General features: G+C 44.6%; 6 protein-coding genes across 6 annotated transcripts; 3 read left to right on the top strand and 3 right to left on the bottom strand.

The window, feature by feature from the left end:
- Positions 1-795: 795 nt before the first annotated feature.
- On the bottom strand, positions 796-1,586 carry SERLADRAFT_372075 (uncharacterized protein; the record flags this gene model as incomplete). The annotated part of the gene is made up of 4 exons (XM_007321126.1): positions 796-975; positions 1,142-1,169; positions 1,221-1,346; positions 1,552-1,586. The coding sequence occupies 4 exons, from the start codon at positions 1,584-1,586 to the stop codon at positions 796-798; spliced, it is 369 nt and encodes a 122-aa protein (XP_007321188.1).
- Positions 1,587-1,874: 288 nt separating this feature from the next.
- SERLADRAFT_440669 (uncharacterized protein) lies at positions 1,875-2,653 on the bottom strand (the record flags this gene model as incomplete). Its single annotated transcript, XM_007321125.1, has 3 exons — positions 1,875-1,965; positions 2,020-2,200; positions 2,248-2,653. The coding sequence occupies 3 exons, from the start codon at positions 2,651-2,653 to the stop codon at positions 1,875-1,877; spliced, it is 678 nt and encodes a 225-aa protein (XP_007321187.1).
- A 2,909-nt stretch (positions 2,654-5,562) lies between these two features.
- Positions 5,563-8,188, top strand: SERLADRAFT_440668 (uncharacterized protein; the record flags this gene model as incomplete). Its single annotated transcript, XM_007321124.1, has 8 exons — positions 5,563-5,609; positions 5,676-5,700; positions 5,752-5,814; positions 5,868-6,501; positions 6,553-6,747; positions 7,303-7,633; positions 7,695-7,806; positions 7,895-8,188. The coding sequence occupies 8 exons, from the start codon at positions 5,563-5,565 to the stop codon at positions 8,186-8,188; spliced, it is 1,701 nt and encodes a 566-aa protein (XP_007321186.1).
- A 566-nt stretch (positions 8,189-8,754) lies between these two features.
- On the top strand, positions 8,755-9,826 carry SERLADRAFT_440667 (uncharacterized protein; the record flags this gene model as incomplete). Its single annotated transcript, XM_007321123.1, has 4 exons — positions 8,755-9,088; positions 9,139-9,401; positions 9,457-9,753; positions 9,809-9,826. 4 exons carry the CDS (start codon positions 8,755-8,757, stop codon positions 9,824-9,826), a joined length of 912 nt encoding a protein of 303 aa, XP_007321185.1.
- A 1,390-nt stretch (positions 9,827-11,216) lies between these two features.
- Positions 11,217-11,551, bottom strand: SERLADRAFT_396189 (uncharacterized protein; the record flags this gene model as incomplete). The annotated part of the gene is made up of 2 exons (XM_007321122.1): positions 11,217-11,351; positions 11,534-11,551. 2 exons carry the CDS (start codon positions 11,549-11,551, stop codon positions 11,217-11,219), a joined length of 153 nt encoding a protein of 50 aa, XP_007321184.1.
- Positions 11,552-12,326: 775 nt separating this feature from the next.
- Positions 12,327-12,776, top strand: SERLADRAFT_396187 (uncharacterized protein; the record flags this gene model as incomplete). Its single annotated transcript, XM_007321121.1, has 2 exons — positions 12,327-12,433; positions 12,510-12,776. A coding segment is annotated over one exon (185 nt), but the record flags the coding sequence as incomplete, so codon positions are not given.
- Between the last annotated feature and the right edge of the window lie 2,489 nt (positions 12,777-15,265).

The following is a 15,265-nucleotide window of genomic DNA, read 5'->3' as shown; positions in this document are numbered from 1 at the left end:
TGCCTAGAGCCTCTCTCAGTCTGCAGTGTTTGGGGAGCTTAAGTCACTCTTTTATCGACTCATATACAAGTTCTTTTAACCAACACTGTCTTGAGGCAATTTCTCTGTTAATATCAGTGTAGTATTGAAAGAGGAACACAGGCGTAACCCTGTAGCTGACAAAACCAGATAGACTTAGTGTCGCCTAAACAGCCATTGTTCTCCTGGAGCAACCATTGTTCTTCCAGGAGCACAGCCACCACCTCCTGGAACAACCATTGTTCTTCCAGGAGTTATTGTACTTAAGTGAGTACCACCTCCGACTATAAGTAGTAGAGGGTTTAGCATAGAAATACCTCAGTCATTTCTACATCCTTCCAGGAGGTGACTGAGGTATGTTACATTACATTTTATAGATATTTACCTTAAGCTGACATCTATTGTAGTTCGGGCATTCTGCCCATTCACTTAGTTCTCTTATATGGATAACCTGCAGTGTAGGTGAGCCATCCTCATTGTCATCTTGTACATCCTGCCATACAAGATAACAAAACTCTAAAAATGCACAGAAGGTGTATGCTACGCCATTAGGGACATGTCCCACAATGGCAGGAATGCAAACCTAGTGGGGTGGATTAGTTATATTCATGTATGTTTTTTAGGATGGACAAACCTTCATTAAGGCCTTAGAGTTGTCTCCTGTTCACTGTTTGTATCTGCAACCTTGAGGAAACCTCTGTAAACCAGGAAATGATGGGGCTGCAGCAATACTCTAATATATTAGTGTAAATGTTGCAAGTGAACAATGAGGACCACTTACCAACAATCAATGTCATCTAAGATTTCATCTGCACATTTTTTTCCATGTGTCAGAACAAGGTATTTGTCCACCCACAAGACCAGATGGTCCTTAAAAGTGCCTTTGATGATTTGATGTAACAGATCAGGAGAGAGATGCTCATGGATGTCTGCACGAGGGAAATTGTTTGTAAATGGCTATGTAAATAAGAAGATCCATCATCAGTGACTAATGACTAATGGTGAAATCTTGTGCATGTACTACGATGTTGCCAACTATTCCATACTCATCCCATATTACATCCAGATTGAATGCATTGACCAGGGTATCTGTGTGATCTTGATTCTGTCAAATGCTTGGTACATCTAAGTTATCTGGCGCTGAAATACATCTATAGAGAAAATATTAGAACTGCTAATGTTAACATGTGTGGATGGATTACCGGGGACACGAGCCTTGCACAATACAAGCCAGAAGGACTTGTTTGGGGTAATCAGTGATATAGGGGCCAAGCCCATATATTACTCTTCTCAAATGGGCATCTGGACACCGCACAACTTTGGGTGTTCTTGCGTGATGTGTGATGTGGAGCAATGGAAGAGTTGCCATCTGAAATTTTGAAATTTTGTGTCATTCACATATTTCTTTGCAGCTGAAACTCAAAGTTAGCCTATTAAATGTGCAAAGGAAGTAGAAGGCACACTTTTTGGAGTTAAAAGGAACCCAAGCAGGGAAACTGCATTTCTATGTGCCCGGCAGACACTATTATGTACATTCCATATAGAGATATTGATAGGGTAAATTTCATTTTGTCCTGTAGCTACCAAAATGGTAGTTTTATTGCTCTGAAGGATAATGGGGACGAACATTGATCCATAGGTGTTGGGGACTTGAGATATTTTTCCGCATGCTTCCATGCCCAGTCACTGGACATAAAATGTTGGTACTTCTGCTTGCCTGTGCTGTTATATTTGCATACTGGGCCATAATTAAACTGACCCACAAATTCTGGGTTTGAAAGTATATTTTTGACTATTGTGTGCAGGCTGCAGAACCAGACTTCAAAGGATCCGGACATCTAGTCTGGAGCAGGGTCTTAGAGCTTGCCATTATAGGCTAGTGAGAAGGATTGCCATGCAACATCCCCAAGCAATGTTGGATTGATGGTTCCATAAAGGTCTTGAGCACTGTAAAAGGGCATGTGATCATCTGGTAAGTTGTTCTTGATGAATGAAGCATACCAAAAGTTCATGAGTATATCTATATTCCCAGCAGAGGCCTGTGTCTTCTGGTACAGTAGCTGGGCAGTTTCAAATTCAATGTGGTCATGGTACAGTGTCCAGTCACTCTTAGAAGGACTTGGTGGTGGATTAGGTGGCTCTTCTGCATATAGATAGATACTACATTCATCACACAGCAAGCCTAAATGAATGAATAGAGATTAAAATCAGAAAAGGCTGAATACTTACCATTGATAAGTGGGTGATGTTTGAACTCCTCCACACCTGGCATATTGTTGTACTCATGTAGAGGGTCCTTGTTGTCATCCTGCACAGGCTCCTCATCCATGTTAGGCTCTACATCTACATCAGACTCTACATTATGCATCCACTCATCATCTATATCCTGTATTACATTTTCCTCTTGCACATCCACATTGCTATCTAAACCATCTTGTCCATTGTTGTCCTTGTATAAATCTTGATTCTGGGGTGGTAAGGCATTGAGAAAGGAGAGGTGGTGTGTCCTTGTGTGTTTGGTGAGGCCAGATTGGTTATAAAACCATTGTTGACAGCCTGAGATTCCACAACTAATCAGCTTGGCGTTGTGGGCTTGACAAGGTCGTGTTCTGCAGATTGGTGAACTTGAAGGCATTAGCTATAGGACAGGGAAAGAAGAAAAAGGAATATTTAGGACTGTGTTACAAGTATCAAAGCCACATCCTGAGCGTGCAACAAGACAACAGTCACACCATAAGTGTGAAAAGTTCTTGAAATATGCTTGCCCACCCACCATTTATGTGCATACCCCACTCTCTGTCTCTTCAACCTCCAAGCCCTATCTTCTTCACTATGAGCCATCCAATTACCCATGCTAAAAATACAAACCAGCACCATGGAAGGATCATTTTGGACACCCAGTCTAAACATCAAACCTGCACTAAGGTAGCAGAGGATAAAAAAGCCGGGGCAATTAATGATGAGATGGCTGCACTCACTATTAGATGGGCACTTTTAGCTCTGGCAAAGAAAGAAGACAAGCAAGCAAGTAAGGACTTAGCAGATGAAAATTTGGTTCCTCCCCCTTCTCAATGCTAGCATGTCCAAAAAAAGATGCCTTTCAAGTCTTCTGCATCTCGTGGGCTTCTCAGTTGCCGGAGGAGCAGACAGGTGGTCATTCCTGATAGTGAGGAGGAAAGAGAATTAGCTGGAGGTAACAAGGTAAATGGAAACCACTCTGACCTGTATGCAGACAGTGACCCAACACCTCCACTGCCATCCCAATTTTGACACAGGGGCAGGCAAGTTGAGAGTGAGGAAGATGATGCCCAGAATGATCTTTGCATGGATGGCACTCAGCTCAACATGGCTGATATAAGTGACTGTTCAATCAATGAAACTGAGGTGGTTAGTATGGGAGTAAAGGTTAGAAAACATACTGGGGGTACCGAGAGGGCAGGAGATATTGTTAGAGGAAGTGACAAGGAAGAGCCACCGAGGAGGAAGAAAAAAACCAGCATGAGAGATGCCATCAATGCACTGCGGAAACAATCTGATGGCCTGAGCAGAGTGTCTATTAGTGCATCTATCAACCAGCCACTGCCAAGTCAGTTGCAATTTGGGAGGTAACAGCCGCATGTCAGGTTTGGGTCATTATTCCTCATTGGTTTGATTTTGTACTCATACTTTTACTGCCCATGATGCTGCTACTAACATCCTCAACTTTATTCTACCATAATCTTAGCAAAACTGCAGAGAGCAGCTTGGATGTCATCAATCTTGTCAACTCAACATTGTCAAAAGTTGGGCTAATAATATTGCTAACAAAGCTGATTCTCTCAAAGCCACAGGTAGCCTACCTGACAACTCCAGCAAGTCCATGTTGTCCCCTATCACTGGCTTGAAAGAGTCAAGAAAAACAGCTTCAACAGCTTTAACATCAATATCTAGTACAACCAGCTCCCATACAGTCAATCATGATGATGACAACAACCTAGTATACCAACCTGGCAGCTTTGTAGATTCAGATTCAGATGAGGCAGATGAACATAGGGATTTGAAAGGGAAAAAAAACCCCCCTACATCAGTACGTACCTTTATTCTATTTGTTGTACTGACTGAACCAGCTTGTAGACTTTAGTTACAATAAAAGACGAGCTGTTATCAAAGTGAATCAAGAAGGAAATATTAAATGCTTGAGTAAAGTCAAAGAACAGTGATCTCCCAGAGGGATGTCACAAGGATAATTGATGGTGTGCAGTCTTTGTACCAACATTCCAGTGTTGGCTTGACACTTCCAAAAATCCATGGAATCTCAATGATCCCAAGGTTTTAGCCACTATGCAGGCTATCTGGGATATTGTATATCCTGATATCACATACCAGATCAGTATGAACTGTCCAGTTTATTGTGTGGTAAGAATTTCATAACATTTTTCTTTGTTATATTTCATATATTCTTTCAGCCTGGCCAGCAGGTCTACGAGTGGCGGAATGGCCTGAGTTCTTCAGCACAAGCCATGCTGGAGCACCTTTTAGATTCCATGTCTGACTTCAAGTCCAAGGAAGCTTGTCAGTTGTTCTCAAAGGCCATGTTACAAGATCTCACTTTTTTGTATGAGGTCGTTGAGTTCGTTGTCTTGTTGCTCTGGATTTCCCTTGATTGCTTTGTTTGGAAGCCATAATGGTTTTTTTTGGAATGCTGGTATTGGGTAGGTTGATTGATTCAGAACCAAAATCTTGAAGTGTATTAGTGCCAGTAGAGGTGTGAGACTCGTCCAACCAGGGAAGCATGTTTGGTAGTGCTGATTGCTCTTTAGGTAGGTTATTAAATTAGTTGTAGTATTGGATGGTGCTGTTGGCTCTCCAAAGAGGAACCGGAAAGAAAAATGTAAACATACCTAGTGAGGGTTCACCTAACAATAACTTGGATTCAGATAGAACTGACAAATATATAGTTTCAGCTGAGGATAGCCAGATCAGAAATCAAACTTGAAAGCTCACGTGGCAATGCAGACAAAATTGATGGGTACAATAGCAATGTCTATAAGTTGCTCTGAAAGTCAACCAGGCCTTCAGGTAAGTCTTGGATACCATTGAGTATTTCCACCAGATGCATGAGGTCATTCCTATGCATGCTCAGTGCACGTGCCAGCAGCTCACATTCCGATACGGATAGCATTTTTTGGGATAACCAAAAAAGGCAGTTGAGCAGGTGTTTGAGCACCTGCCATTCTTGGTTTAACCATAAATGGAAGGTGTCCAAGCATCCGAGCAACGTCCTCTTTAGGAAGGTGTGTGCAAGTGTCCACTTTAGGAAGGTGTGCGAACGTCCGAGCAATATCCTCTTTAGGAAAATATGCGAGAATTCAAGCAACATCCACTTTAGGAAGGTGTGCGAGCGTCTGAGCAACATCCTCTTTAGGAAAGTGTGCAAATGTCCGAGTAACCTCCACTTTACAAAAATGTGTGATCACATGTCCCCTCCAAAAGCAGGAAGTACTCAGCAAGGCGAGCAAATCCTGCTTTTGGACACACAGCTATTTTATCTCGCCTTACTCACCTATGCCTGCAGGTTCCAGCTCAAGGAAGTATGGCTTCCACGGGCCTCTGTCAGGGCCAGCTTGCTGCTAAGTATCAAAATTGTGTTTCTCACCTATCATTAACATTTCTCCTAGGAATCTTGCCATGGCCACGCTCAATGTAAGTACATTGTTGGTTTGCACCATAGTTTTTAACTTTATACTCCGATAGCACCCATCTTTTTTGGAAGGTTTTCCCATCCGACGCCACGGTACCCCACCAACCAAACCCAAAGTATGTCCATCCCATTATTTTCTTGATTTCTCTCTCACTTATCCCTGTTCCAGTTCAACACTTTCCTATTTAAAGGACCTAAGCAATATTATCACACCATCATGGACCCCCTTATCAAGGCAGAGGCAGCTCCCTTGAAGAGTTACTGCGCCATCGAAGACATGCTCCACATCCTATTTCCCCTATCTGAACTCTTCCCGTCTATGCCGGGTGCTCTCCCTCAAGAAAACCCCTTGTTCACTGCCTTCAAATGCCTTCGACAGGGAGGGCTTTACTCGTCTGAGTCAGGGAAGTGGACTGCTGCAAGTTCCTGCCCGTATTTGACTAAACCATGGAGCCCTGGCTCAGAAGGAGAGGTCGCAGATTTTCTCAACTATCTGGTTCACAGAGTTGATCAGCTTGTGGATTCCGGCACCTTCAAGAGGTCCAGATGGTGGACTTCTGCGTATGCTGTCCAAGCAGTCGGTGATGCTGGTGGAAAGCGCCGCCCAGATCTTATATTCATATCCTCCAGTGACACATCTTATCCCCCTAAGCTCCCTCCTGCAAGTATGAGAAATGCCGACAGTCTTGGCGAGCTCAAGGACCGAGAGGAAAATAAAGCCTCTTTTGACAAGGTACACAAACAGCTTATGGGAAGATTGTCATTTGTTAGGGCTGCACAAGATCGACATATCTACACTCTAGGTACTTCTTACATTATTGTCTAGTCTCCTATTAATCTCATACACTTTTAAGGTCTTTCTATACGGGGTTCTTCCTTCACTTTGCTCTACATGGATCAGGGTGGCTCAATCATTACGTTTGAACTCAATCTTCACCAGCAACCAACACTTTTTCTTCACCTTCTCCTTGGATTTTCCCATGGCTCAGACAAGTGTTTGGGCTATGATACTGGGGCTAACCCCAATTATGTTCGCGTCAGCGCTTTGGGTGAATTGAAGGTTCACTGTATTCTCTTCATTTCTGACAGCATCCATGGGCGTGGAACTGTAGTCAGGCGAGCACAAATACCTATACTGAGGAGATCAGACGACCCATGGATATTGCGGTTAAAAGGTGTCAATCTGATAGTGAAGGATACTTGGCATAATCCTCGCCGCCGTTACTGAGGGTACAATTCTTCGCCTGCTTGAAGCAAAGGGAGTAAAGGGAGTCCCACGTCTCATTTGTGAAGAGAAAGTTCGCAGCTCAAAGCGATGGGCCCAGCATGATCAATCAAGCCAAAGTCCAGAATATAATTACACGTCCAATATCTGTGATGCCCTTGGCTCCACATTATCACTGAAAGACAAGGAGAGGGCCCGAGCTTTGGCTCATCCACACCACCCTTACCAACTGCGTGTTCACATTTGTTCAACGACTACATCTGCTGGTGCAATTATAACAGATTTTAATTGCCTAGAGGAGCTCCTTGTTGTGATCATTGATCTCATCAAAGGCGAGTATCATATCCACCATTTATTTGCCTATACTAACATTAACTAGGTCACAAGATGGCAATGGCAACCTCTGTTTCAGGCCAAGTTCCTGTGAAAGTCTTACACCGGGATGGCTCAATCAGCAACTCCCTTATCATGGATCAAGCACTGTCTGACTGGCCCCCTTTGAAAGCTCCAGAGGGATGTGCACCTCCCAATACTCACATATGGAGGGGTTTACTTGCAGACTGGGGATTTGCAGCTGTATTTGAAGATACTGAAGAGTTAGCGGAGCATTCAGACAACTCCAATGAACATTCAAATGATGTGTCTGAAGATTCAGACCAGGATGACCACTATTTTGGATTAAAATCTGGTGATGTCCAGAAGCTGCAAGAGTTGGTGAAGTCCATGCTATCCACCGTTAACCACGAGGAAGAAATAATCCGCTCCGACCAGTGTCTATTCATCGGATTCATTTTTATGTCATAATCAACCTGAGTGGACGTTGGATGTTGCAGAGGGTACTCTTGATGATGTTATACAACAGTTGAGTAAGGAGGGCTGGCAGGTTGGTAATGGAAATCATGTTCTTGAACGTACATTAAGTGTTTATATTGGCCATCATTTAATTATTTTGTTTTATGTATTTTTTACAGGGGACAGAGCCTTTTATGGCGGTGGAAGTCCAAAATGCACAGCCTGGTGACTGGATTCAACACACTGCCCATCATGATCTGGAGTCGTTCTATTACGTATTGCTGGCCATGTGTGTCTTGATGGTAAAGCCGTATGAGATAAAAGATGCAGATGCTAAAGAAAAGGACGACATCAAGAAATGGCTAAATCCCGAGTTCACTTCAATGTTTACCCGCTCTGACGCTGCTTTCCACAAGTATCAGACCATCGAAGATTTCTTGAAAAGAATGTATCTGAATACTTCGCCTTTATGATCCCTTACTTCAAGCGCCTCTGCAAGGCTCTGTTTGGGTCCACATTGTTCCTCTCAAAGAGATTTGTAGAGGCAGGTCCGCCACCATTCTTTGTACTGTTGCATGCCTCCCATAACAATGTTCTCGATATCCTCGGGGAAGCTCTAGAGGAAATTCAACGCAATGAAAGGTGGAAGGATCTGAGGAGGCCTTTTAGCAGACTGTCAGGGTTTGTCCATCATCTGGATCTTTGGAGGTCCAATGACGAGCGATTTGCATTCCAGGCCCCTTTGGTGTTGAGCTACGCTTCAGGTGCAAAGGGGACCAGTGGAAGTATGGCAAGGTATTCAAATTTGGTCACTTCCTCCGCATCCTCTCTTCAGGCAGTCAAGGCATCCAATTGTCTGCAAGCTGTTACTCTCCAATCTCTTAAATGCTGTCATAATGCCTTGCCTTCATTCCTTGCTTCTGATATTGCAGATTCTAGCGTACTAAATAGTCATGTATTTGTAATGTGACCTTGTTGGACATCTGTAAAATTGGGTTCTCTGTAGCATTCATCGTTCCTCATTCTCCAACCTAACAAAATGCTTGTCAACCGTAATACTCCTCACCCATGCCCAGCATCATGTGGCAGATCTTTTTCCGACACCCGTGCCCTCAATACGCACCTTGGCTCTGCAAGAAGCTGTGCTTGGTACCGCAAGGGTAAATTGAGAGAGATCCTAACCCAGCAGGATGGCGACTTGGAGAGGCAAGGATTGCTGGTGGAAGAAAATTTAGATAACCCCTATGGCCCTCCACATCCATTCCAGGAGGAATCCATCGGAGATGCCGTGGAAGATATTGAAGAAGATCTATTTGTATTCAGCCCACTCAAGCAACCTGAACAGGAGGATCTGGAGCCAGGGGAGGCAGCGGGTCCTTCTAATCATCCAAATGCCTGAATGATAATGATGATGAGCATGTAGAAATTCTCCACCCTACAGCAGGTCAGATAATATGTATGGACCATACCTTGCATGAGAGATGGAGAAAGGATTTTGAAGGTGCAAGAGGGGCTGTAGACGATTATGGGGATGTGGATATGGATAATAATTTCCCAGTTGCCTCTGGACCACAGGATACTAGGTTCTTTCCATTTGCATCAGAAACAGACTGGCGAGTTGCCTGTTGGGCGATCCAGGATGTAATAGGTTACAAATCATTTGACCGTTTGTTAACTATTCCAGGGGTATGTCTTTATTCTATTCACTTCCTGGATCTCCTTAAAGAAGCCATTGTTTCAGGTCAAAGAGAGACTTGGATTGTCCTATCACAACATTAGAGGGCTACACAAGATAGTTGACTCTGGTATTCCATCCAGAGCTGATTGGATGTCAAAAACCATTGCATTCCCAGATGCCCCTGATGACAAACATCTAATTCATTACCGTGACATCCTTTCTGCCATTCGTAGCCTCCTTGGCAACCCAGCCCATGCAAAACACATTGTCTACAAACTTAAGAAGATATTTAGTAATGCACAGAAAGAAAATAGAATTTACAATGAAATGTGGACTGGAAAGTGGTGGCATGCAATCCAGGTCAGTATTACGCTGGATATTATTTTTATTTGAATGTTGACTCTTATGTGTGCAGGCACGTCTACCTAAGTGAGCAGCTCTTTCACCAGTCATAATTGCTACAGACAAAACACAATTGACGCAGTTCTCAGATTCCAAATCTGCCTATCCTGTGTATCTAACTTTGGGCAATATTCCACGTGCAATACAACAAAGACCAAGCCAGCATGCCTGTATCTTAATTGGCTACTTGTCTGTAAGAAAAATCATAGGCATGCAACTCATGTCAAGAGAAAAGTCATCCAGAGTGCAGAGACTATTTCATGAATCAATGAAGATTATTTTGGACCCATTAAAAAAAGCTGGGAGGGATAGAATAGAGATGGTAGGAGGAGATGGTGTTAGTTTTGGTGATTCTGCACCTTTGTGCTACCTATATATTTTCATTCCTTTCTCTATCTATTCTTCTATCATTCACTATTGATTGTGTTCTCTATTATTTCGCCTTTGTGGCTGCTTTGTTTACCTTTGTTTACAAAACTTCGGACAGTACTGCAGAGTCCAATGCTTCCTATTCTCTAGTTACTCACATTGGACTCTAGTTCCAGTCCCTGATTGCTCTCAGCAAGTGGCTAGACACTTCCTTCAAGCTTTGTTCTTAATAGTTTATGAGCCCTGTGCTCTAGCCATCTTCCTGACCTCATATCTCACCATCCAAGCGTCCTACTGCTTATCCATCATAACCATTGTCTTCTGGGACTCTTATTATCTCATCCATCACCTCAGATTACTCTGATCTCATCTTGATCTCCAACAACAACTCCTTGTTGCAAGTTACCTCCATTTTGGACGTTTTTTTGGTCTTATCTGCACCATATCTCGCCCAATCCTTATCTGATCGTCTTGTAACTTCTAAATAACCCTAGGAGACCTGTCAGAGCGGTTGGATTTGAGCTGGATCTTTCTGTGAGCCTTCATCATCATTTGATCACCTTTTGGCCCCCTATTCCATATCTCCACATCCTGTGCTCGGATCTTGGCCCTATTTGAGCCATCTACTACCCTATACTATTGCACTTTACACCGTCAATTTGGGGGCAATCCATCCACTCCATCATCCTCTGTGAAGTTCGCATTTTTGGCACTCTCACCCCTATTGGACCCCTATTGCATATCTCCACATCCTGTGCTTCACTTCTCGTGACTCTATAAATATGTTCCCTATACCTCTGATTTGGTTGCAATCCATCCATCTTATCTGTCTCTGCATCAATTTCGACTTTTTGCCCTATTTTTCGCTTTTTGGCATATCTGGTGTGTGCATAAAGCTCCAATCTTCTCTACTCTGTCCATTATCAGATAGAACAAGCCTATAGACTGTGAAGCTCGCCTGTATTGCCTCAGTTTGCTGTTGCCTAGAGCCTCTCTCAGTCTGCGGTGTTTGGGGAGCTTAAGTCACTTTGTTGACTCATATACAAGCCCTATTAACCAACACTGTCTCGAGGCGATTTCTCTGTTAATATCAGTGTGGAATTGAAAGGGGAACACAGGCGTAACCCTGTAGCAGCACTAGGAAGCCTTAGCACCCTCCTGGATCGCTTTTGGACACTTTTTGGACCCTATTTGGACCTATCCTTGCACTTTCTGACCCTCTCCATATCCTCTCTCTACCGCCTCACCATCTTATTTGCTCACCTCCTACTGTTGCCCATTGTCTTTGCCACTATTCCATTGCCTATAGCCGTCTCCTACATCATTTATCATTGCTCTATTGTCTTATACAACACCCATCATGTCTGACTCTGATCCCAAGTTCCATCCCTTGTCTGGCACTAACTACCCCCAGTGGAGTGGTGAAATGCAAGCTTGGTTGATGACCAAGGGACTGTGGAGGCTCGTCTCTGGCGCTGAAAAGTGTCCTGGGACTGACACTGAAGCAATAGAGAAATGGGAGTTGAGAGCTGAAAAGGCTGCTAGTGCATTATACCTCAATGTCACCAAAGAGCAGCGCATCCATCTTGATGGCATCATTGATGATCCTGTCAAGATCTGGGAGAAACTGGCAATTGTGCACATCTCTAAGAAGCCTGGGACGAGATTTAATGCCTATGACGACTTCTTCTCTATCAGAAAGAAGGAGGACGAGTCCCTGCAGTTTCTCATGACCAGAATTGACGAAGGCATACATCAGATTCAAAATCTTCGTCCTACTGGCTTCTCATTGTCTGAATTGGACAATGAATTGACATGCATGGCCATGATTAGGGCGCTTCCTGATCAATATGCCCACTTCACTTCATCTCTACTACTTCTGGGCACCTTGGACAAGACCCAGCTCAGGGATGCTTTCCTTGCTGAAGAGGTCAATCGCCGTCATCGTGCTGAAGTCAATTCTGCCTTGCATTCTTCGTCTACCACTGCCAATAGCACCTGCACCCATCCTAACTGCCATCATTGCAACCAATCCACCACCTCTACTCGCGTTCAGTGTGATTTCTGTGGTTTACTTGGTCATACCCAAGACAAATGCCACAGATACATTGCTAGTCGCCAACAGGCAGTGGAGGGTGCTAAGAATCACTACAAGCGTGGCAATAAGGCTCAGGCAGGCTCCAGAAACTCTCAGAATACCTCTCAGCAGCCCAAATCTTCGCCCAACGATGCCAATTCATCTACTGTGGTCACTGAATCAGCTGGAAATGCAAGTCTTTGTTCCATTCATCCCTCTGATCCTCATTGCCCTCTCCAACTTGATGCTGACATTGATTGGAATGCAGACACAGGCGCCACTTCTCATATGACACCTCATCGTCATTGGGTGCACCACTATACCCCATATCGTGTGCCAATCAAGCTGGCTGATCACACTGTTGTCTATTCAGCTGGTGTTGGTACTGTGGTGTTTAATCCTGTGATGAATGGCAAAGTGGCTAGGGATGTGGAATTCTCTAGAGTGCTCCATGTACCAGATCTTCGAAATAATCTCCTCTCAGTCTTGTATTTAACTCGTCAAAGTGGTTTCAATGTCACTATTTCGTCTCATTCCATGTCCTTTATGCGTGACAACACTCTCTTGTTCACTGCAACTATCAATGACAACAATGCAGCATTCCTTGATGGATCTACTGCTGCTTGTGTTGAATTGGGACATTTTACTGCGACTATACCACTTGATTTGATGCTCTGGCATCGCAAATTGGCTCACCACCATCATGCTGATGTCAAGAGACTGATACAGAGAGATCTGGTCACTGGGCTTACACTGGAATCCAAGGCTGCTCCTGATCCTGTCTGTGAACCGTGCTTGTCTGGCAAGATGCATGCCAATCCATTCCCCTCATCTGATACTTGCTCTGCTCATCCTTTGGACCTCATCCATTCTGATGTACACCAAGTCTCTTCCCCCACATTCTCTGGTTATCGCTACTGGGTCACCTTCATTGACAATCACAGTCGATTCCGTGTTGTTGTGCCTCTCAAGGCCAAGTCAGATGTCTTTGATGCTTTCAAGAGATTCAAGGCTTATGCTGAGACTCAATTGGAGCGTAAAATCAGGGCTCTGCACGATGACAAAGGGGGAGAGTACATGTCCAAGGAATTTGAGTAATTCACAGATGACCATGGGATTGTCAGACAGCATACCACCAGGAATCGTCCTCAGCAGAATGGTGTGGCAGAGCGAGCAAACGGACTTCTGACTGAGCGTATCACTGCCATGTTATCAGAGTCTGCATTGCCTAACAGCTTCTGGGGTGAATGTCTGTCCGCTTTGGTGCATGTCTGGAACAGGTGTCCCACTGATGCAGTGGCCCATGCCACTCCATTTGAGTTGTGGTATGGACGCAAGCCTGACATGTCTCACCTTCGCGTTTGGGGCTGCACTGCCTATGTGCATGTGCAAAAGGACAAAAGAGGCGTCTTTGGCTCTCATATGGAGAAATGTGTGTTCATTGGTTACCCCAAGGGGTACAAGGGATGGAAATTCTACAATCCTACCACCAAGCGCACTGTTATCTCTGAGAGAGCTGATTTTGATGAGCGCTACTTCCCTGGCTTGAAGAGGTCTTCTGACAATGTCCCACCTCCACCTCCCACTCCACCTTCGCTATCCATGCTATTGGGCCTGATTGAGGATATCCCTGCACCAGGTCCAGGGGGAGATATGGGCCCACCAGCTGCGCTTCAGCAGCCTCAGCCATTGCCTGACAATGGGCATCATTTGGACCTTGATGCAAAACCACCTGTGAATCAACCTCCTGAGCTTCCAAATCACCCTCCTCATCGCTCACCTTCTCCTGACTTGCCTATTGCACTGAGACGCCCTGTAAGGGCTAGGAGACCACCCAGACAATGGTGGCATCAGCACAAACAATCTACTCCTGTCATTGAGAGTGACAGTGACAGTAGTGATTCTGAGGCAGTTGATGATGAAGTGGCACACTTTGGAGACTCTGCTGAGCCTAGGTCATTTGCAGATGCAATGAAGCGTCCTGATGCAGATAAATGGAGAGAGGCAGCCATGGAAGAGCTTCAAGCTCATGAGCGCAATGGTACTTGGTCACTAGTGGAACTACCTCCTGGAGTCAAGGCTATTGGTGGCAAGTGGGTCTTCAAGATCAAGCGCAACTCAGATGGCACTGTTGAGCGCTACAAGGCCAGATATGTGGCCAAAGGTTATAACCAGCGCCCTGGCTTTGATTTCCTCGAAATATTTGCACCTACTGTCCACATATCATCTATCAGAGTTGTCCTTGCCATTGCAGCCATCCACAACCTCCATTTGCGCTCCATTGACATTTCCCATGCATTCCTGAATGGAGTCATGGATGTTAAGGTCTACATGCATCAGCCAGAGGGATTCTATCAGGGTCCTTGCAATCTTGTTTGCCAGTTGGACAAGGCCATCTATGGGACAAAGCAGGGAGGCAGAATGTGGAACCAGAAGATGCACACTGTGCTTGAAAAACTCGGATTCAAGCGTACTTATTCAGACTCTGCCATCTATATCTTTAACAGAGCTGATGTGCGCATTATCCTGCCTGTCTTTGTTGATGACATGACACTGGCATCCACTTCTACTTCTGCACTTGACCAAGCTGTCAAGGACCTCTCCCTGCACTTTAAGCTTCGTGATCTTGGCCCTACTTCTTACCTACTTGGCATTTCTATCACTGGAGACCTAAGTAATTGCACCATCTCCCTCTCCCAACATCAGTACACTCTGGACATTCTGGAGCGCTTTGGCATGAAGGACTGCAAGCCTGTGTCCACTCTAATGGATCCTGGTTTGCGCCTCACCAAGGACATGTCTCCCAAAACATCCAGTGATGCTGCTTTGATGAAGGACATTCCCTACCTTGCTGCTGTTGGTGCTCTGATGTATCTGGCCACTACCACTCGTCCTGACATTGCCTACACCGTTGGAGTCCTTGCCAGATATAACTCTAATCCTGGTCTTACTCACTGGAGCGCTGTCAAGCACTTGTTCCGCTACTTGCAAGGCACCCTTGATCATTCCCTTGTCCTTGGTCCT

This window comes from Serpula lacrymans (assembly GCF_000218685.1).
Source record: "Serpula lacrymans var. lacrymans S7.9 unplaced genomic scaffold SERLAscaffold_10, whole genome shotgun sequence".
NCBI lineage: Eukaryota > Fungi > Basidiomycota > Agaricomycetes > Boletales > Serpulaceae > Serpula > Serpula lacrymans.
The sequence above is the reverse complement of the archived record's forward strand: the minus strand, read 5'-3'. Positions and strand labels throughout refer to the sequence as shown.